We start from the raw sequence: 22732 nt of genomic DNA on the forward strand, positions 1-22732 counted from the left end.
GGCTGTGGGGGAGGCGAGTCCCTGGAGCTCTGTGAACAGGTGAAAGTTGAACAGGTAAAGGTTGACCTGGTTCTTTGGAGCCTGCCACCTCTGTGGGGAAGGTGCCAGAGTCCTGTGTGGCTTCAGGGGGATACATTCTAAGAAGTGTGTTGTTGGGCAGTTTCATCATTGTGTGAACAACATAGAGTTACTCGCACAAACCTAGATGGTGCAGCCTGCCACACACTAGGCCGTATGGTCGAGCATATTGTCCCTAGTCTACAAACCTGCACAGCATGTGCCTGCTGAGTACTTAGGCAGTTGTAACACAGTGGTATGTGTGTACCCCAGTATATCTGAACATAGAAATAGTGTAGTAAAAATACAATATTATCATCTTACGGGACCACTGTGGAATATGCAGTCTGTGGTTGACCGGAATGTCCTTATGTGGCACATAACTGTTTTTAGTACCCAGTGACTCAAGGTAATTTTTGGAGTGCAGGTCAGAATTCCACCTAGCTTGGCCGTTTATCAGCAGTAGGACCCTGTTTAAATTGTTTAATCCCGGGGTCACAGGCTGGCCCCTAGGGGCTGTGACCTACACGCAGACCTGTTTGATTTGGCCTGAATCACAAAGTATTTTAAATTGAGAACTTTCACAGTGAAATTCAGGTTTCTGGATTATCTTATAGACTTGGGAGATGTGGCCCGCATTCCTGCAGAGCAAATTGGCGGGAGCTTTGCCACCTGTTGGCAGATTAACCCAAGCCTGTTTTACCTCCTGGGCTTTCCCTTGTGTCTCCTGCCTGGCCTCTGTGAGCATTTGAGTTTGTGATCTCTGGTTTAACCTCTCTGTGCCTCAGTTTTCTTATCTAAAAAAAAAAGCCCCTTGAAAACATTATGCTAAGTGAAAGAAGCCAACCGTAAAAGGCCACATATTGTATGATTCTATTTCTATCAAATGGCCAGAATAGGCAAATCTGTAGAAACAGAAAGTAGACTCGGGGTTGCCTAGGGCTCGGGGGGAGAGATCCGGGGGAATGGGGAGTGACTGCCGGTGGGTGCGGGGTTTCTTTTGGGGAGGGTAAAAAAAATGTTCTACAATTGATGGTGGTGATGGTCGCACAACTTTGTGAATATACAAAAGGCTGCTGACACCTGCAGTCTAAAAGAGTGAATTTAGGGTATGTGAATTGTGTCCCAATTTTTAAATTAGTGCTGTTTTGTTACAGTCTGAGGGAAGCAGTTGTCAGCGGTCAGAACTAGTGTCACCTGAGACCACAACAAGCCTCCTGCTGTCACCGACTCTTGCTTCTCCTTTGTAGTTTTTCCCACTGGTTGGACCCACTGTATGCTCAGTACGTGCTCATTCCGACTTCGCATCTGCTCGTTTCTTAACAGTGCAGTCCTAGGCCTCTTCAGAAGGTCGTGAGCCCTTCCTCAGGGACACATGTTCCGCTTCCCCATTCAGTTTTGGAGACTGGTTAACACGTGGAAACCAAATTACTTAAACACTCGGCAAAGCAGCTGGCCGAGATGTTTACCCAGATCCTCTTTAGGACGCTGCTGCCTGGATATGCCATCTGAGTGTGGTGTGTTGCAGCGAGAACTGGGATGGATGGTTAGACTTGCCAGGGGGAAAAAAAGGCAGCAGCCCCAAGTCCATGCGGAAAGTTTCACATCACAGGAATAAATGTCACCTGTGGGTTTATCTTTACATCCGTCTTGGAGCCAGGAGCGTAGTGGGTGCCCAGCCCACATGTATGGAATGCACACAACCTCGTGTGGTGTGTATAAGATCGCAGCTTGTCTCTGATTCTGACTTTGCACTGATACTGTTACTTGAGCATGTGCAGTACAGAGCACAGAATGTGATTATCCAATTCTCTAAAAGCCCTCTGAAGTCATTGTCATGATCAACCCACCTACAGCTGAGGCTATGCCCTCTGAACACATGGGAACCTGAGTTCAGTGGCTAAAACCTCTGCCACCTAGGACAGAGGTTGGGACATGGGGCCGTCACCAAATGGCATGGGATTGCAGTTAAACGAAATCACACATGCAATGTGCCTGGCACACAGTGGGCACCCAACTGGTGGTAGCTGTGCTGTTTGGGGAGGGGCTAGTGTAACATAATGGATGACATTTTAGATCTTGGGGTTAGAAAAGCCTAGATTTGATTTTAAAATCCATCATCTACAGCTTGCATGACTTTGTGTATGTTTCTTACTTCTCTGAGCCTCAGTTTTTGCAAACTGTAAAATGGGTATAATGGTACTTTTAAGGTTTCAATTAGACCCTGTGTGTAAAGCATGCAGCACATTGCCTGGCAAGTAGTAAGTGCTCAGCTGATGGTTACTTACTCTCTTCCTGCGTTCACAGAAGACCGGCGCTAGAGCCTCATTTCAAAACATCTCAAGTAGGCGCCTCATCTGTACTCCCTGTGTGTGGGAGGAATGCCTTGACGATGACCGAGCACTGTGGGGAAGTGTATGGAGAAAGCTACGTTTCTGTTGGCCTTAGTTCTGTACAAGGGAATTGCCATCTGTAAGTCAGTACAATTGGTTTGCAGCTGAAGTGGCTTAGGGAGATGGGAAGGAGGGACTGTGACATAGTTGAAAGGATATGGACTTGGTAGATGTCAAGGGTTCAGACCTTCCGTGGCCCTAGGAAAGGGGCTTGATTTCTCTATGACTGTTTCAGATCCGGAAGATGGGAGTAAAATACTAATAGCTACAGAAGGAGGTGTCCTAAGGAATCATTGGCCCTTGGAATACTCAGCAGAGTGTGAGTGCTTAGATAGTGGTCAACTCAGTAGTCCTCGTGTGACCTGTGACAGTCTCCTGCGACTGTCACCGTTCTGTGGTACAGAGTTAAGCTAAGGGGTCCTGTGGCTGTGTTGGATGGCCCCAGGCTCTCCCTTGGCTAATGAAAGTCCAGATGTGTCTTGCACTGTCCGTGGCTGCTTCCCCTATCAGGGAGTGGGTAGTCGGTGTGGCAGTCTTTGAGACATGGAGGGTGGCGTCAAAAGCTTGACGCTGGCCCCCCTTGGGGCTTGTATCTTCTGGGGCATGGTTTTTCCTGCCATCCTGCAATGCCACTGGCCAGCTGAGAACCCAGGCTCTGAGCAGTGTCTAGAGGATACCTCTGCAGCCAGGGTTCTTCAGAACTTTTTGGAGGAAACCAGGCAGAAGTGGATTCTGTCCTCTGGTGTATAAGACAGCAATGTCCATGACCTTCACATTAGTGAAGGTCTCCAGGGATTTGTGATCGTGAGAGTTTCTGGGCCAGATACTAACTTCAAAGCTAGTTCAGCCTCAGATCCCCCACCTCTGGCTCGCAACCTGTAGATGAAAGAAGGGATAGTGTGGTCTTTTGAAGAGACACTAAACCTGGAACTGGGAGTGCCCAGGTTTTCAACTTCACTTACTCTGCTTCCCCTTGTAGTTGCTTTTTTTGTCTCTGCACTTGCCTTGTGAAGTAGAGACTCCACCACAGGCTGGCTGACTGGGGCAGTTCTGGAGCACCTAGTGAGGGGTTAGAGCACGCCTTTAGCTGCCCTTCGGGCGTCATCCAAGCCTGTGCACCTTTCCCCGACCACCAGCCACAGCTCTGGTGACCTGAGCCCTTCTTGGTGTGCATTTTTGGGTCCTAGTAATAGTGCCCTTTGGTCCTCCTAACCTGGACTATAAGAGTGAAGGGCAAGGACCGTCCAAATGCGATATTGATTAACCTGCAGGTTAGGTTTGGGTTTGCAGAGCACTCCCATGTCACCAATATGGCAGTGTGGGGTTTTGCCCCAGGTTTTCCCTGCAGCTCAGACTGCCTGTCACCCCTGCCAGTCTTGACAAGTGTTTACCCACCTACTGCACGCAAAGTTCTGGACTCAGAGAGAGGCCTAGTGCTAGAGATGCAGATGCATAGTGCCAGTCCTCAAGTACTTTTTCAAGAAGTTGTGGAGGTGCAGGCATGGTGGCTCACGCCTATAATCCCAGCACTTCCGGAGGCCAAGGTGAGTGGATCACTAGAGGCCAGGAGCTCGAGACTAGCCTGGCCAACATGGTGAAACCCCATCTCTACTAAAAATAGAAAAAATTAGCCAGGCATGATGGCAGGCGCCTGTGATTCCAGCTACTCAGGAGGCTGAGGCAGGAGGATCGCTTGAACCCAAGAGGCAGAGGCTGCAGTGAGCGGAGATCATGCCACTGCCCTCCAGCCTGGGCCACAGAGCGAGACTCTGTCTCAAAGGAAAAAAAAAAAGTTGTGAAGGTAGGAATCACGCATGAGAAGGAATTTACCTGCTGACATTCCACAGCACGTTGCTGGGCACAGAATGAGGGGTCCTGAGTCCTTCTGCACTCACTTTGTGGGATCATCAGGAAAGGCGGGGGGTTGGATTTGAGCTGAACTTTGAGGGCTGGGTAGAATGTGGAAGGGACCAGGAGCTTTTCTAGAGAGTGGGTAGATGGGAGGTGCAGCAGTGGGCCAGGCAGGGCGCAGTAAGAAGGCAGGCCTGGCGGGAGTAGAAGCCTGTGCTGGGAGCCTGGCAGGAAGGCTGCAGAGGTCGGCCTGTCCCTGTTTTGCTTGCCCCAAGTGTCAGACAAGGAGAGTGGGCTTGATTCATGGAACAGATTCTTCCTGCCAGTGGCCCAGGGGTTGACCCCAGATCCGGTGCTCTCCAGGCTGGCATACTGGTGAGGACAGGTTCCATGGTTTGCCTTCCAGCCATTGTTTGTCTGCCTGACGCCTGTTTTCCTGGAGATGAAGAATATTCTACCCTTAAGTGCAGTGGTGGAGACAGTAGAAACTTGGAGTTCCTGGGGCCACAGGGCCTGAATGGGCTGTGATTTTTGTAGTGGCCCGGGGTGCTCTGAATTGAGTCCTAGTGGGACTCTGGTCGGGGAGGCCTTCCGGCTGGTGCCAAGCAGGGAGACATTTGCTCTTTGTGAAGATGAGGGGTGGGGAGGGAATGCTCAGCACAGAAATCCACCTTTCCCGTCTCCTCCCTCAGGAGGCCCTGTTACTCTTGCAGGCTGTCACTCCGACATCAGAGCCACTTTCCTCGTAGGCTTCAAAGCTTCCTACGCGCCATTCAGACCCATACCACCTGCTGGTGCAGACTGCCCTTCCTAAAGTTCACACCAATCGCGAGCTCATGGCCTTCTCTAGCTCCTCACATCCACCGGTGCTAAATGCCAGTCCCTTTGCCAAGTGTCCAGGGTCCCTCACTGCATGACTGGGAGCAACTTTTCCAACCCTGTCACCTGTGGCTTTTGTTTCTGCCAAATCAAATGCCTGCTCCTCTTTGCTCTGAGCCTTTGTTCAGCCTCAGCCTCACCAGCTCCAGAATGGACACCTACTCATCCTTCAAAACCCGTCTACAGTGCTGACCCTTATAGAGCCCTAGTACATCCCTGCCTGGCAGACACCGATCGTTCTCTTTCCAGCCTGCCCCGGCTCACCTCATACTCTTCTGACCAAGTGTTTTTTGTTTGCGCAGTATTCCTTAAGCCCTCTCTTCTTTGCCCCTCTTTCCACCCTGGCAGAGAGCTCCTTGGGGGCAGGGAATAGCTCTCATCCACTGGCTGCCGCACAGGAGGAGTCCCCTTTCCAATTGCTCGGGGAATGTTTGTGACCTGAGACAAGGAGACAGGAGAGGAGGTGGCTTCAGGGTGGCCTGCACTGCCGTGCAGGTTGGCTTTCCTTTGGACCCCTTGCTGAAGCTCCGAGAATGTCCCCACTCCCACTCCTAGTGCCGCTGTAACTTGTAGCAAGCGGAAACATGTCCTGGCTTCCTGGGCAGGCTGTCTGGGCAGGCGTGGGGAGGCACAGCTGCTCTAGCAGGCCTCGGTGCATCCCACATCCTGGACTCTTCAAGAACAAGGAGACCAGGTTCTAGATCTTTGCACAATTTAGGAAAATAAGTGTTTTCATCAAAGGCATTTGAAATCCAACTAGAAACAAGTCATTCTCAGTTCTCAGAGTGGATTTATAAATTCTTTAGGCAGTGTGAAAGCCCAAATTCAGTCTCTTAGGATTAATAAAAGGTCTGCTGCTGCATTGGCCGGGAAACGAACCCGGGCCTCCCGCGTGGCAGGCGAGAATTCTACCACTGAAGCACCAATACCCAGATGTTAGCAGCTGTGTGCTCACCTCCCTTTAACCCCATTCCTGTGCCTCCTTGCGTGTAAGTTGATTCGTAGAATATGAAGCCAGTCTCTGATGCTGCCACATCAGCACAGTTGCAGGAATGGAGCACTCAGGCTGCAGAAAAGGAGGGAGAAGGCAAGAAGCAGGAGGGTATGCGTGTGCGTGTCCAGTTGATTTGCCTTCAGACCTTGCAACAGAAACTAAAGCTTGAGTCTTTCTTGGTAGCAAAAGTATATTAAAACTTTGGGGGACTTTTTTTCCCCTCTGATGTTTGAGTCCTCCCACCACATTCTGCCTGTAGTCTTGTGTTAATCTGTGTTACTGTTCTCAGGTTTCATGCCAGCTTCCTGTGGAAGACTGGCCAAGGCTGAGGACAGCACAACAGGAGTCCCCTTAAGGTGCAGGCATCAAGTTCATGGCTCCACAGCCATAGAGAGTGCTTCTCTGGAGAACCCAGCAGCTCGCAAGTGCGCATGTAGCAGGGAAGTGTGGTTCCAGATTTGTGGGCACCCTTGGCTGCTGCAGGTCTCGTGTAGTTGGGGAGACTGGCTCCTCTAGCAGGAGCTCTCTGTGAGGAAAACTGGCCAGGAAAAGGCAGAAAAAGCAACACTGCATTGCATTGGCCGGGAATCGAACCCGGGCCTCCCGCGTGGCAGGCGAGAATTCTACCACTGAACCACCAATGCTCCAGCTGTTTGCTAGAGCATCTGCGGGGCATTTGGCAAGGGCCTGTCTCTGTCAATACTTAGGCACTGACAGATGATTGGGTCTCACCTGGCTGGTTTGTCCAGTTTGGGAGACCAGACAAGTTGATGTAGAACCATCCTTGCCCCGCCTTAGTACACTGCTTTGAGAGTTGGGGCCTATGAACTGGAGTTCACCTTCTGTCCAGAGGCCCTGGGTTCATCCACAGTCCCATCCCCATAAAGATCAAAGCAAGGGGCAACTCACAGGCCACTTGTACAGCTGCTTCCTGAAGCACCCATCTCCCCTACAACGTCCACCAGCCCAGAGCGAGACCTATTTTGTCACCTCTTGCGTGAACAGTGCCTGGCGCATGATAGGTGCTCCATGTGATTGGCTGTATTAAATCTTTACCAAACCACTGCCCGGTCCCTCTTTGAACAGCCTTTTTGCAGGAGTGCTCACTGTCTCACAGGACAGCACATTTGGTTTTAATTACTAGAAAGTCCTAGCTCTGATTAGTAGAAAGCACCTGAGCTGGAACCACACAGACTAATGGACACCTTTTGGACATGATTATTCTTAAAATTCTTCAAGTCAACTTGAGACCCCATTTGTGGAACAGGTGAGCAAGATAACTGCCATGATTGGATGCAAAGCAAGGAGAGAGAGTGCCTGCAGTTACTTTTTAAGGCTGAGGTCTCTAGACTGCCGTTTTTCCACCTTCAGTGGCTCCACCAGTGTCATCCCTCACGCCTCCTGTCCTCATCTTGCAAGCATCTCCAGGCTCTTTAAGACAGCCTTTCATATGTGCCGCTCCCTGGTACATGAAATCTATTCTTCTAACTGGGGATTCCCAGGTTACCACCAGCAGCCCATCCCGCTGCTGTTCTGTTCTCTGGGGCCCTGGACAAGGGTGCCTACTTCCGCATCCTCACCTCTGCCAGCAGGGCTCCTTTTGCCAGGAATGCCCGTTTCTTTCCCTTCTGCCTCCTTCAAGATCCAGCTCCATCCCACTTCCAGGCAGACTTCCCTGACCACCCCAGCTGCCTCTTCTACATCAGTGATCTGGGACATCCTGCCACCACATGCCATGTGAGACCTGTCGCCCCAGAGATGCTGTGAGCCTTGGGAGGGCAGAGGCCTGGCCTTCGTATCCATGGGGCTCTGAAAACAGACTAGTCTATCGTGGAGTCAGGCCTCCCTCAGCTCCACCACTAGGGGCCCGGCCTGCCTGGGGAGTCATCCTCCGTGGGTGACCAGCAGCCGCTCCCTCCCACAAAGGCAGCCTCCCTCCGACCTGCTGCTCTCCCCACCAGCGTCACTGCCCAGGGAGACACCTTGGGGACACCGTCTACCCTACCCTCCTCTCCCCTGTTATATCAGCTATTAATGCTTTTCCATTTAATTCTAGAAACATTCCCCGCTGCTCTTCCCGACTGCCTCAGTCACATTTCAGGACCTCCTTACCCCATAGCTACAGTGTTCTCCTGAACGTCCCCGGCATCAGTCTCCCGTCAAACCCATGCCTGCCCCAGCCCTGCTTCTCCAAGCCACCACCGGAGATGTCCAGTTGGAACATGGGGCTGAGCGTGTCATCCCTTGCTGGAAAACTTCCACCAGCTCATCGTTTCCTTACCTGTCTCTGGCCACTCCTTCCACACGCTGGAACCCTCGTCCTGTCCCAGATATGCCATGTCAGCTTGCGTGGCCTTGGCCTGGTTCTTCCCTATGCCCGAGGTGCCCTGCCTTCCTTTCTTTACCTGGAAAGTGCCTGTTACTGTTTTTAAAATCTGACTCAACTGGCACCTCCCTGTAGCCCTCCTGGACGGCCCGAGGAGACGGAGCCCATTGCATTTTCTTGCTTCTGTGAGATCACTGGCGCCACTTTGCCACAACTATTTGTTTGCATGTGGATCTTACCCATTACACTGGGGCCTGTGTCCCAGCAACGTCCCTAGAAATAGTTGCTCAGACGCAGAGGGTTTCTGAGATGCACGGATGGAAAGCTGAGTAAGTGTTGAATAAAGACAGTTGATCAACAGATGATGCATTGTACTTTTTTGGTCCCAATGACACATTCATTTGCATTCTCTGAGATTCCCAGAAGTGAGCTAGCACCACTGTTCCTTATTCCATCGTACACAGAGGGAAACTGAGACCCAGAATAGGGAAACAACCATGGCTCAGCCAGCAACAGAACTGAGACCTGCCCTGAGATGCCCATCTCCCAATTCCTCTTTCCAAACAGGTCATCTCCCTTCCTCATTGCAGCCCCAGGCCCTGGAGGCCACAGCAGAGGTAGCCTGATTTCCACAGCCCCTCTCTCCTCTCTCTCCAGGCTGGTCCGGGAGTTCGTGGCCCAGAACAATACCGTGCAAATCAAGCATGTGATCCAGACCCTGTCCCAGGAGTTTGCCCTGTCTCAGCACCCCCACAGCCGGAAAGGGGGCCTCATCGGCCTGGCCGCCTGCTCCATCGCCCTGGGCAAGGTGGGCCTTTCACTCAAGGAACAGCCATACCAGTCCCGGCCTTGGCACTGACCAAGCCGTCCAGATGCCCTCCCTCTCAAGGCCCAGCAGGGCATTGCAGACCTGCGTTTTATTACCACTCTGTCCACACCTGAGACCAGCAAGTCTGGCTTTGCGGCCTGGCAGCCTGGTCCCCTAGGCGTGGACCCTCTCCTGGGAAGCAGACTTGGGAAGGGTCTTTGAGCCCAGCTCTGGCACAAAGGCCGAGCACCTCCAAGGGAGCTGGGATGTCAGCTGGCACTGCAGGCTGCAGGGCCTGGGCTCCGACCCATTCTGATCTGTCTTCTGCTCCTCCTGCCCCCTTGCAGGACTCAGGACTCTACCTGAAGGAGCTGATCGAGCCAGTGCTGACCTGCTTCAATGATGCAGACAGCAGACTGCGCTACTATGCCTGCGAGGCCCTCTACAACATCGTCAAGGTGGCCCGGGGCGCTGTGCTGCCTCACTTCAGCGTTCTCTTTGACGGGCTGAGCAAGGTAACCGCTCTCCTCCTCCTCCTCGCTGGGCTGCGCTTGGTTCACCCACTTCACTTGACCTTCTGGAACCTTGGACCCCTTTTCCCAGATGCAAGCAGAGGAAATAAGCGTGTGGCTGCAAGGGACACTTATTGTCTGTTGAATCTTTTTTTTTTTTTTTTTTTTTTTTTTTTGAGACGGAGTCTTGCTCTGCTGCCCAGGCTGGAGTGCAGTGGCCGGCTCTCAGCTCACTGCAAGCTCCGCCTCCCGGGTTCACGCCATTCTCCTGTCTCAGCCTCCCGAGTAGCTGGGACTACAGGCGCCCGCCTCGTCGCCCGCTAGTTTTTTGTATTTTTTTTTTTTTTTTTTTTTTTTTTTTTGAGACGGAGTCTCGCTCTGTCGCCCAGGCTGGAGTGCAGTGGCCGGATCTCAGCTCACTGCAAGCTCCGCCTCCCGGGTTTACGCCATTCTCTCGCCTCAGCCTCCCGAGTAGCTGGGACTACAGGCGCCCGCCGTCTCGCCCGGCTAATTTTTTGTATATTTTAGTAGAGACGGGGTTTCACCGTGTTAGCCAGGATGGTCTCGATCTCCTGACCTCGTGATCCGCCCGTCTCGGCCTCCCAAAGTGCTGGGATTACAGGCTTGAGCCACCGCGCCCGGCCTAGTTTTTTGTATTTTTTAGTAGAGACGGGGTTTCACCGTATTAGCCAGGATGGTCTCGATCACCTGACCTCGTGATCCGCCCGTCTCGGCCTCCCAAAGTGCTGGGATTACAGGCTTGAGCCACCGCGCCCGGCCTTGTCTGTTGAATCTAATCAATTTTAATGGATTTGCGTTTATACCTTTTTTCATTTCTCTTTTAATTCATTTTGATGGCATTTGATGTAAGTATCAGTCTATCACACAGTAGAGGGGAGAAACTGATAGTCTGTGAAACACTCGCCTCCCTGGTAGAAGGAGATGATGCTGAAGCCATCACCCAGACCATACTTCCCCTGTAGGGAGGGCCACGCTTAGTCTAGCTCATAAATGCCCCAGAAAAAGCTCATGCTCTCCTCCGTGCCTCTTGCAGCCTAGTGGAGTTCTCCTCCCAGGTGCGGTGCAGCCCTGCAATGCTGCTGCCCCTGCAGAATGCCATGGAAGTTTCTAGAGTATCAGCCTCGCAGCTGCCCTGTCCCCTCCTCCAGGAGTGGAACGAGGACCCAGCGCTTTAAGATTGGAAACCCCTGGGGAAGGCTGACGGGAAGCGACCTCGTGACCCAGTCACGACAGGGAACAGGAACCCCAGCGGGTCATAGGAGAAGTCCCTGAACAGAGGGGTATTTCCTGAATCTGCTCATCAGCCGACTCCACTGTCCCCACTCCCACTTTCCCAGCCCTTCTCAAATGTGTTTGCTGAAAGGGGGGCCTGCTGGATGTTCCGGGCTGCACCAAGGCCCCGGCTGCGGGTTTGCAAGAAATACCTGCTCTTGCATCCGACCGTGACCCTCGCCTCTCTGTCCCTCCCCTCTCTGTGCCTTCTTGCAGCTGGCAGCCGACCCAGACCCCAATGTGAAAAGTGGATCTGAGCTCCTAGACCGCCTTTTAAAGGTATTTGTACTTCGTCCCCACTTTTATTTCTATAATCTATTTCTCCCATCTGTCTGTACAGCTTAGAAATTTTGTCATTGGGAATGTTCTTCTTGAATTTAAAATATATTTTAAATTTACGTGTACTCCCTGGTGTGCAGTTCTGTGACAAGAATATAGAGCTTGATCACCACTATCAAATCCAGAACTGTGCCGTCACCTGAAATGTCCCCTTTTGTTGCCACCACCTAAAGCAAAGAAGCTTGCCTGTCACTTTCCACACCACCCTGGCTCGGACAGCAGGGCCTGGGCATTCCAGACAGACCACAGAGAGTAGGGTCTTGCCATTCAGTCGGTTCTCTCTACTTTGATTCTTGCTTCCGATCTACCCATTTTGCATGTCCCGTGGACTGGGACAGGATGAATACTCCAGAGACCTCTTATGCCTAGTTCGGAATCTGCCGTTTTCCTCGGTGGCCGCCTGAGCGCTGGAGACAGCCCTGGGCCAGTGATTCAGCGAGGTCAGGCAGCCCTGGTCTCAGGCTCTTGGCAGCTCACTTTCCTCCGATCCACAGGACATTGTGACTGAGAGCAACAAGTTTGACCTGGTGAGCTTCATCCCCTTGTTGCGAGAGAGGATTTACTCCAACAACCAGTATGCCCGGCAGTTCATCATCTCCTGGGTAAGGCCTGACCGGACACCGTTTCTCCAGCCTCCAGTTTGGAAAATCTGCTCTCTAGCACACTCTTGTCAGGTCCTTTGGCTATAGGAACCCTGCATGTTCTCCCTTGAATAGCCATTAACACCTGATCATTCAAAAACGCCTTATTCAGCTTTGCCCCCGAAACCCACCATGTTGGCCCTAAAGGGGTCCAGTTCTTGTTGTCCCTGAAGGGGATTCAGTTCTTTCCTTGTCCCAGAAAACACCCGGGTTTCTCTTTAAAGCCAGCAGTGCTACTTTCAGCAATCTCACTTTTTCTAGCCTTGTCTATCCTTCCCCATCCATCCCCTTCTCCCCTGGGCATCCGAATTTCCTTAGTCAAATTGCCATTCCCCTGCACATTTAACAAAAAATGCTGGCTGTCTCTGCCAGCACCCTCCTCCCCCGTGGGATGCCTGCACTGCAGGACAGTGCTGTCTCCGCAGGGTCCCCTTCCCACGGCCCAGTCCCAGAGGCTTGGTAAGCGGGAGACAGGGTTCTGGAGCTAGTGTGACTTCCCCTCCTGTTTCCTTCCCCTGGTCAGATCCTGGTTCTGGAGTCGGTGCCAGACATTAACCTGCTGGATTACCTGCCGGAGATCCTGGATGGACTTTTCCAGATCCTGGGCGACAATGGCAAAGAGATTCGCAAAATGTGAGTGGAGTGAGGGGCAGGAAGCTGCCACCTGCTGCCACCCCTGGCTGTGCCGGTGCACTTCATGCCCACAGACAGGCAGCAGCAGGAGGGCAGGAAGTTAGCTCTTTTTCCTGGCTTTTGTGCTTCCCGCTTTGGGGAGCCAAGAGCCCATGAACCCCCAGCATCTGAAAATGATCACGTGACAAGTCCAGAAGCCAAGCCACCCTCTGGGTGGCCGACCCAGCACGGAAATGGGGCTGCTTGAGGCTTCTCCACCCTGGCTGACTCTCGCTGTTTCCACTTTCCTGTTCTTGCTTATAGGTGTGAGGTTGTTCTTGGAGAATTCTTAAAAGAAATTAAGAAGAACCCCTCCAGTGTGAAGTTTGCTGAGATGGCCAACATCCTGGTGATCCACTGCCAGACCACGGGTGAGTGTAGGGGGAGGGCCCACAGCCACGGCTGCCACTGCCATTGCCACTGCCACCTCCGCAGAAACACCTTTCACCATCTCAGCTTCAGTGAGGGGTAGGAGAGATTCCTGGAAAGAGTGTTAGCCAGTGTGACACCAGGCCCTGGGAGAGGTGGAGTGCCGGGTCTCTCAGAGGGAGGTCTGGGTTCTGTCACTACAGAGGCACAGAGGTCCTTTCACCCGGTGTGTGTGGCCTCTGTGAAGTAAGATCTGGAGGTTTCCTTGCTGGCGAACTTGGCCTTAGCCCTGAGACTTGAAATGCTTGGAGCTTGGGATTATGTATCTGTTCACTTCTGCTGAGTATCAAACCACCACAAAACGTCATTCCCTAAAAAGCAGTCACTTACCATGAGTCTGTGGGTCACCTGGGTGGTTCCACTCACCTGGGCCAGGCTTGGCTGGGCTCAGTCAAGTACCTGCTATTAACTGTAGGGTTGCTGGAGTGAATGGGCCACAGTGGCCTCGCTCATTCTGGCAGTTGTCTGGCTCATGTTATGCTGGGACCGTGGGGGCAGCACGTGTCTCATCGTCCAGCAGGCTAGCCTAGGCATGCTCATTTGGCATCAGTGGGATTCCAAGACCGACAGTAGAAGTGAGCAAGGCCTGATGAGGCCTAGGCTTGAACGAGCCACATCGTGACTTCCACCATGTCCCATTGGCCCAAGAAGCAAGGCCAGCCCAGATTCAAGGGGTGGAGAAGTTAATTCCACTTCTTGATGAGAGGAGGAGCAGAGTCCCAGTGCAGAGCGTCAGGGATGCAGCTGCCCTTACAGTCTAGCACAGGATTGTAGCTCTGTCCCAGTCTGTGTCTCCACCTTTGGAAGGCAAAGCACACAGGTAGTAGAGCGTTGGTGAGGCTGGAAGCCGTCAAGCGCTTGGGTTCCACAGGCCGCCAGCCCCATCCCATGTGTATGGTCAGTGGGAGGGAGCACTTGGGTTGCGCTGAACCCCCTGATTCCCCTTCCAGATGACCTCATCCAGCTGACAGCCATGTGCTGGATGCGGGAGTTCATCCAGCTGGCGGGCCGCGTCATGCTGCCCTACTCCTCTGGGATCCTGACTGCTGTCTTGCCCTGCCTGGCCTACGATGACCGCAAGAAAAGTATCCTTTTCTCTGGGAGAGAAGAATTGAGAGAAGCCCCAAAGGGATTATGAAGTTGAGGGACCCTGCACTGGGGGCGGGGGGCTCTCTTAGGATCCGTCACACGTCCATAGTCCCTAGCAGCTTGGGAAAAAGAGGTGGAGCCAAACGTGGACTGAGAAAGCCGCGGACCTGGGGTTGATGCTGGCTGTCCCCACACCTTGCCTGGTTACTTGCAGATCTGGAGCAGCTTTCCCAGGCCCCAAAGTTCCAACCCTCTGAGCTCACACTGCCCGACCTTGGGCTGGGGAAATCCCATTGGTGGGAGGGTTTAGGAAGGGGTCCTAAGAGAAGAAATATGCGCATTGCACAGGAGCACCAGTATGGCAAGGAGAGCAGGGACTCAGTTCCGACAGCCTGTCTGCCTAACGTAGCCCTGAGACGACTGAGCTCCAGACTAGGAATACCAGGTTCAGAGGAGCCGCCTCTGCCTGGGACCACTCTATATTAACCCATTTTGTGTTGCTATAAAGGAATACCTGAGTCCAGGTAATTTATAAAGAAAAGGGATTTCTTCAGCTCCTGGTTCTGCAGACTGTACAGGAGGCATGGTGCCAGCATCTGCTTGGCTTCTGGTGAGGCCTCAGGAAGCTTTTAGTCATGGCAGAGGCAAAGGGGAAGCCAGCAGGTCACATGGCAAGAGAGGGAGCAAGAGGGGTGGGAGGCTCTCTGAAAGAACCAGCCCCCACACGAATAATAGTAGAGGGAGAACTCACTCAGCTCACTCAGTACCATGGGGAGGGCACCAAGCCATTCATGAGGGATCCACCCCCATGACCCATACTACTCCCACCAGGCCCAACCTCCAACACTGGGAATTGCATTTCAGCAAGAGATTTGGAGGGATAGGCATCCAAACCAGATGACGCTCCTTACATCAGTGGACTCAGGCATCAAAGAGGTGGCCAACGTGTGCAACCAGAGCCTGATGAAGCTGGTCACCCCTGAGGACGACGAGCCGGATGAGCCAAGACCCGGGCAGAGGCAGGCAGACCCCGCCCCTGACGATGCCCTGCCAAAGCAGGAGGGCACAGCCAGTGGTGAGTGGACTCCACCCCTACCCCTCACCTCCTGTTGGCGGCCCGGGGAGCCAGAAGTCATAGGACTTGCCTTGGAGCCTCACTTAAGCAACCAAGACATATATAATATGTCACTCACATAATTGTAGCAGCAACCCAGCGCAGTGGCAGCAGTGGTTCTCCCCCATTCTGCAGACAGGACACAGGGAAGCTGAGCAGAATGGCCACACACTCGCAGCTAGTGAAGGCTGGAACCGGATTGGAACCCAGGCAGGCTGCCTCCAGCAGCCATGATCTTAACCCTTACTGCCTCAAAGACCATGAAGTCTTTCCTTCATCTTTTTCCTGGGTTCGGCTACAGGAAATAGTTGTTTTCAGGGCAGGAAGGTTTGAAGTATGGGAGGAGTACCAGGACTCAGCAGTTGATTCTTGGCCGTAGACATCCAGCCACCCAGAAGCCTGGCTGCCTTTACCATGCGGGTCATTCTCAGGGTGGGAGGGTTAAGAAAGCTCTAGCTTCGATTGATTCTGTACTTGAAAATTCTATTGCCCAAATAAGTGCCTTTAAAAAGTGAAATTGCTCTGCTCTCCTTTCAGACTCCTCTAACATAATTTTCTTGTTTACCTGTAAGGTAAAGAAAACCACATTATAAGAAACCGCATTTATGACTAGGCTGGGTAATCCCAGTACTTTGGGAGTCTGAGGCAATCTGCATGAACTCAGGAGTTTGAGACCAGCCTGGGCAACATGGCAAAACCCCATCTCTAAAAAAAAGAATTACAAAAATTAGCCGGATCCTGGCTAACACAGTGAAACCCCGTCTCTACTAAAAAATACAAAAAACTAGCCGGGCGTGGTGGTGGGTGCCTGTAGTCCCAGCTACTCGGGAGGCTGAGGCAGGAGAATGGCGTAAACCCGGGAGGCAGAGCTTGCAGTGAGCTGAGATCCGGCCACTGCACTCCAGCCTGAGCGACAGAGCAAGACTCCGTCTCAAAAAAAAAAAAAAAAATTAGCCGGGTGTGGTGGTGCGTGCCTATAGTCCCTGCCCCTCAGGAGGCTGAAGTGGGAGGATCACTTGAGCCCAGGAGCCCAGGAGGCAGAGGTTGCAGTGAGCTATGATCACACCACTGTATTCCAACCCAGGCAACAGAGAAACACCCTGTCTCAAAACAAAACAGAACAAAAACACATTTATGACGACTGGCATCTGGAATTTGACTCCAAATATTATCTAGAACCCTGATGCTTTCATATTTCTTGGGTCTCTGTCCTCACCAAGAGGTCACTGATCAGCTTTGGGGTAATGTCCTCCTTTGCCAAAGCAGCCAGAGAATAAACTGAGGTATAACCTACTCAGATCTTTAAGGATAACAGAGTAAGGTCTGGAACCTGCCCACAGGAGCCAAAAGGATTGCTGAGAATTCTCCCATTGCCATTCATGTACTTTTGTACAGCTGAGCAGAATGTCAGGCATGCATGCCCCACCTCCTCCCATGGGTTTGGCTGGTAAAATCCAGCAGCTGTCCATGCTGGACCCATCTCGGGTGTCAGGTTACAGCTGTGCCAGCACAACTGTGAGCCAGAGCAACAAAACAGCTGGAGGCAGAATAGCACTCAGCTGGAGCATTGGTGGTTCAGTGGTAGAATTCTCGCCTGCCACGCGGGAGGCCCGGGTTCGATTCCCGGCCAATGCAGCAGCTGCAAGCCTTTTGGTAGCTCCTGGAAAAAGAAAACTTGGAGAAATAAGTTAATTTGGAGAGATAAGCTAGTGCGGGCCTTCAAAGGGAGGAGCTTTTTTACTGGGAGAAAGTGGAAGACTCGGGGATACATATTTTGTGACCTCTCACTGAAATAGGAGTGTTTGATTTTTGTTTTCTAATTCTCATTTTAGAAAATTTGGAAAGGAGAGAAAAATGCAAAGAAACAAGACTGTCCCCAACAGGCAATGAGTATTCAAATGTTGACGTATTTTTTCCAGTTTTTAATATATTTACATAGTTAAGATCATAGAACTTACACAGCTTCACCTTCTGCTCTGTTTGTTTGAAGTTCACAGTGCCTCTTAATCCATAGTCAGAAGATAGAGTAACAATTGCCTGGGTTTGAAGAAAAGGAGAATTGGGACTGGCTACTCACAGATGCCTGGTTTCTTTTTGGGGTGATGGAGATGTTCTAGAATTAAATAGAGGTGATGGGTGCACAACTTCGTAAATGTGCTATACCTAGTTGAACACTTGAAAATGGTGAATTTTTTGTTATGTGAAATCTTATATGAGTTATATCTCAATTAAAAAAAAAAAAAGTCAGTGCCTATTCCTTTAAATTAGAACCCAACAGCCCCTGCCACCTTTCTGCTTATGTGGCAAGAAGTCGAGCCCGCTGGAAAGGAACCACTCCATCCTGTGGGTCGTGGCCTCAACTAAAAACATCTCTGCCAGCTGGAGCATTGGTGGTTCAGTGGTATAATTCTCGCCTGCCACGCGGGAGGCCCGGGTTCGATTCCCGGCCAATGCATCCTGTCTACCTTTTTAAATGGTTTTCCTGAGCATTTTTTCACACAGCTGCTTGCCCAGGAGAGTATTACCCTAACCAGGATACATTCATGCCTCTTTGCTCTGGATTTTACGGCCTCATAAACAGCATTTCAGCAGATGAAAAGCTCACTTTGTACTAGTTCCCAGAGATGCTAACAGCTAATTTGGGGCCTTTACATCCACTGTCAGCCCAGCTTAGCTTGTAACTAACTAATCACTAGTCTTTTACCAAGATGCCCAGGAGAAAGTCCCCGCTAGCCGCAAGACAGAGATGGCTTTGCTGGTCAGGGACAGGTTCATCACAGCCTCTCCTGCTCATTCTTCTGTCTCTATTCCCTCTGTTCCCACCCTGTTCCACCTGGCTGGAGACAGGACCTCCTGCCTGGCCTTCCTTGTTTACTTATGCTGATCCAGGACAGCACCACATTCCTCATGGCACACCTCCAGGCAAGAACCTTTGTGTGTGTGCACATTTGCACCCCTGCCCCACCCTCTGGATCTCCTCCCTCCTCCTCTAACCACAGGGCCTCCAGTCAGGCAGCCCCTCATTGTGCCTCTTCACTTACTCCGACTCCGCCTTGGCCTGTCACTTGGGGCCATCCACAGCACAGTGCCCTTTCCCTGGTTCTGAGTTCTTAGGGCACTTAGCGTGTCCAGCCTGGTCCTCTCCAGGACGTGTCCTGATTGTCTCAGGAATGGCAGCAGAGATTCTGGGGTCTGAACAACCAGCCTATGAGTCCTGCTGACTTTATATCTGTTCCCGTCAGACAGCTGCCTGCCCTTTCTAAACCTTAGATTTCCTATTTGTTAAGTAGGGTAACAATGGTAATACCTAACCTCTACTATGGTTGTGTGTTTCAGACACAATTTTTGCATGTAAATCACTTAGCACATGACAAACACTAACGGGTGCTTCAGTGATTGTTTTAATACATGTTTATGGCTGGGCACGGTGACTCATGCCTGTAATCCCAGAACTTTGGAAGGCCGAGGCAGGCAGATCCTTTGAGGTCAGGAGTTCGAGACCAGCCTGGCCAGCGTGGTGAAACCCCATCTCTACTAAAACAAAAAATTAGCCAGGCATGGTGGTGCATGCCTATAGTCCCAGCTACTTGGGAGGCTGAGGCAGGAGAATTGCTTGAATCTGGAAGACAGAGGTTGCAGTGAGCCGAGATCACACCATTGCAGCCTGGGCAACAGAGCAAAATTCCATCTCAAAAAAAAAAAAACCCAGGTAGAATTTTTTAAACAAGGACCACAAGCAAAAATTATTTAAAAAAGAAAAAAAAGCTGGGCGCGCTGGCTCACACCTGTAATCCCAGCACTTTGGGAGGCCAAGGCGGGTGGATCACTAGGTCAGGAGATCGAGACTATCCTGGCTAACATGGTGAAACCTCGTCTCTACTAAAAATACCAAAACATTAGCTGGGCGAGGTGGTGGGCGCCTGTAGTCCTAGCTGCTCGGGAGGCTGAGGCAGGAGAATGGCGTGAACCTGGGAGGCGGAGCTTGCAGTGAGCTGAGATCGTGCCACTGCACTCCAGCCTGGGCGACAGAGCAAAACTCCATCTCAAAAAAAAAAAAAAAAAGGGTTGAAACACACCATATTTAAATTAAAAGCTGAAGCTGGTGTGGTGGTACGTATCTTTAATCCCAGCTACTCAGGTTGCTGAGGCAGAAGGATACCTTGAGCCCAGGAATTTGAGTCCAGCCTGGGCAATATAGCGAGACCCCATCTCAAAACAAAACAAAATTGGTGTAGCTGAAAAAAGGTTAAAAGTTACAAGGCAAGACCCAGACTGGGAGAAGATATTTGCAATGTATTTTGTCATTAAAGAGTTAGTATCCAGACACAAGAAAGAGCTCCTTTAAGTCAGAAGAAAAAAATGGAAGAAAAACGTGAAAGTCCATGACAGGGCCATTAATCTTTTATGTAGCAAATGGGCCAGATGCTGTGGCTCATGCCTGTAATCCCAATACTTTGGGAGGTTGAGGCAGGAGGATTGCTTAAAGCCAGGAGTTCGAGACCAGCCTGGGCAACAAAGTGAGAGACCCTGCCCTACAAAAATAGTAATTTTAAAAAATTAGCTGGGCGAGGTGGCACATACCTTTAGTCCCAACTACTTGGGAGGCTGAGGCAGGAGGATCTCCTGAGCCCAAGAGCTTGAGGCTGCAGTGAGCCATGATCACGCCACTGCAGCCTGGGGGGAGAGAATGAGACCCCATTTCTAAAAAACAAAATAAAAATGCCACTATGGCTCTTACGATATGGCGGGTGTTATTTTAAACACCTAACAAATGTTAGCTCTTTCATTGTCATAGCAAGCTTAGGGTATAGGTACTGTCATTACCCCATTGTATAGATGAAGAAAGGGAAGCAAAGTCAAGTGACTTGCCCAAGGTCACACAGCGAGAAGGTAGGGGGAGTCAGGGCCCAAACTCAGGCCAAAAGGCTGCAGAGTCTCTGCCCACAAGCACCGTGTTAGGCTACAGTTCTCTGAGGAGGGAATTCATACACAAGATACACAAGAGAACAAAAGATGCTCCATTTGACTGGGAATTAGAGAATTGCAAAGAAAAGCAAGTATCAGCCAGGGGCAGTGGCTCACACTATAATCCCAGCACTTTGGGAGGCCGAGGTAGGTAGATCACAAGGTCAGGAGTTCAAGACCAGCCTGGCCAAGATGGTGAAACCCTGTCTCTACTAAAAAATACAAAAAATTAGCGGGGCACGGTGGCAGCCACCTATGATGCCAGATACTCGGGAGGCTGAGGCAGGAGAATCGCTTGAACTTGGAGGGCAAAGGTTGCAGTGAGCCAAGATCGCACCATTGCACTCCAGTCTGGGCAACAGAGTGAGACTCCGTCTCAAAAAAAAAAAAAAGAAAGAAAAGAAAAGAAAGGTATCTTTTTTACTCATCCAGTTAGCAAACGTAAAAGATTACTAATCACTTTGGGAGGCTGAGGTAGGTGGGTCACGAGGTCAGGAGATGGGGACCATCCTGGCCAATATGGTGAAACTCCGTCTCTACTAAAAATACAAAAAATTAGCCAGGCGCGGTGGCAGGTGCATGTAGTCCCAGCTACTCGGGAGGCTGAGGCAGGAGAATCACTTGAACCCGAGAGGCAGAGGTTGCCATGAGCTGAGATTGTGCCACTGCACTCTAGCCTGGCGACAGAGCGAGACTCCGTCTCAAAAAAAAAGAAAAAGAAAAAGATACTGATATTCCTGTGTGAGGCTTTAGAAGGCTTTAGAAGGAGTGACTGCTCTTCTGATTTGCAAATACATATAAATTGGTAGACCCTTCCTAAAGGACAATACCTATTAAAATAAGAAGTGCCCAATCCTTCCCCTCAGGAGTCCCACCCTGCATGGAAGCACAGGAGAGATGTAAGAGTGAAAATCAAGAGACAATCTAAATTAATTTGAGGCCAATTTCTGATGCCACATTATTTCATCTATAAATGTGGGTATTTCTAAAAGATGCCCTCCAGGGGCGTGGAGTCCTGGCTACTGTTCCAGTCTATCCTGCCCAGCTTTCCCTAGCTTTTCCTCACCTTTCCCCAGGCCCTGGTCTAGCAGACAGACCCCAGGCTGCCTGGGCCTTGGCGCTAGGAGGACGAGCATCTCAGCGGGCCCAGCCCCCTGCCACAGCTGCCCTTGTCCCCTCTGAACTGCATCCTGGGTCTACAGGGGACAGACGGCAGTATGGACATGGAAATAAAGGCCCCCTTTACTAGGAGAAAAGGTCTGTGGCCCGCACCTAGAATAGCACTGCTCTAAGCCATAGGACAGACTGAAAAATGCAAGTTGCAGAAAATACACTGTAATCCCATTTATGTTTACAAAATAAGAAGTAGGACAGCACAAGCCAGCGCAGGAGACTTGTCTACCTCGGGAGCAGTGACCTGTAGGTAGAGAAAAGTAAGATTGAAGATTAAGGACAGAAAGAGGTTTTGCTTTGTGTTTGAAAATTTTAGAATGAGGATATATTTTACTTGTATAATTTAAAACTTTTAAGAGGCCAAGCCTGGTGTTGTTAGAACAACAGTATAAACAATGATCGTTCTGATTTATAACCCATGGAATAACATCAATATCCGGGAGTCCATAATGACATAAATAATTGAATTAATTAATGGTGGAGAAGGGACAGCTCTTCCTTACAGAAAACGTCAGTCAATACGCTGGGCGCGGTGGCTCACGCCTGTAATCCCAGCACTTTCAGAGGCCGAGGTGGGTGGATCACTTCAGGTCGGGAGTTTGACACCAGCCTGGCCAACATGGTGAAACCCCGTCTCTACTAATAATACAAAAAAAAAATTAGCCAGGCATGGTGGCACACGACTGTAATCTCAGCTACTTGGGAGGCTGAGGCATAAGAATCATTTGAACCCAGGAGGCAGAGGTTGCAGTGAGCCAAGATCATGCCATTGCGCTTCATCCTGGGTGACAAGAGTCAAACTGTGTCAAAAAAAAAAAAAAAAAGGGAGGGAGGGGAGAGGGGGAGAAAGAGAAAAATAAAATTCCAGTCAATAATGTAGGAAAAGGGGTGACAGAAATCACCATCAGGCAAATTCCGCAGTCATATTTGTAGTAGGCAAGCTCCAGCCCTGAGTGCTGCGGTCAGTCACTGGGGACATATTTGAGGGAAAACAGAATATTTGTCTAATCTCAAGTATTCTCCCCCAAGATGTTTATTAATTACAAACAGAAAAACAGTAACCTTACAGGGGAGAAACGCAGCAGATGCTGTCTGCGTCAGGGGATGAGGTTAACATCACCAGTAACGAGGCTAACAGACAACACGTGTCCCCGATAGGGTGCACTGAGGCGCGGCACTTCCGTGACGTCCCTCCAA

At 50.9% G+C, this 22732-nt stretch overlaps 1 protein-coding gene and 4 non-coding genes across 7 annotated transcripts in view; 3 read left to right on the plus strand and 2 right to left on the minus strand.

The window, feature by feature from the left end:
- The window catches only part of VAC14 (VAC14 component of PIKFYVE complex), a 116229-nt gene that overhangs the window by 6806 nt on the left and 86691 nt on the right, over window positions 1-22732 (plus strand). For all 3 annotated transcript variants that reach the window (XR_004438979.1, XM_033218950.1, XM_033218951.1), the window contains exons 2-9: window positions 9158-9308; window positions 9656-9823; window positions 11330-11392; window positions 11947-12054; window positions 12617-12726; window positions 13030-13136; window positions 14145-14279; window positions 15209-15358. Coding sequence is in view for 2 of the 3 variants with exons in the window: in XM_033218950.1 (XP_033074841.1) it covers window positions 9158-9308; window positions 9656-9823; window positions 11330-11392; window positions 11947-12054; window positions 12617-12726; window positions 13030-13136; window positions 14145-14279; window positions 15209-15358 (992 nt within the window). In the remaining variant the exon portion in view is untranslated. The remainder of the gene's footprint in view (window positions 1-9157; window positions 9309-9655; window positions 9824-11329; window positions 11393-11946; window positions 12055-12616; window positions 12727-13029; window positions 13137-14144; window positions 14280-15208; window positions 15359-22732) is intronic.
- Window positions 6039-6109, minus strand: TRNAG-GCC. Its single transcript has one exon. It is a non-coding gene; the product is annotated as a tRNA-Gly (tRNA).
- Window positions 6748-6818, minus strand: TRNAG-GCC. The gene has a single exon. It is a non-coding gene; the product is annotated as a tRNA-Gly (tRNA).
- TRNAG-GCC lies at window positions 16962-17032 on the plus strand. The gene has a single exon. It is a non-coding gene; the product is annotated as a tRNA-Gly (tRNA).
- Window positions 17782-17852, plus strand: TRNAG-GCC. The gene has a single exon. It is a non-coding gene; the product is annotated as a tRNA-Gly (tRNA).

Source organism: Trachypithecus francoisi, unplaced genomic scaffold (genome assembly GCF_009764315.1).
Source record: "Trachypithecus francoisi isolate TF-2019V2 unplaced genomic scaffold, Tfra_2.0 Lachesis_group10, whole genome shotgun sequence".
Classification (NCBI taxonomy): domain Eukaryota; kingdom Metazoa; phylum Chordata; class Mammalia; order Primates; family Cercopithecidae; genus Trachypithecus; species Trachypithecus francoisi.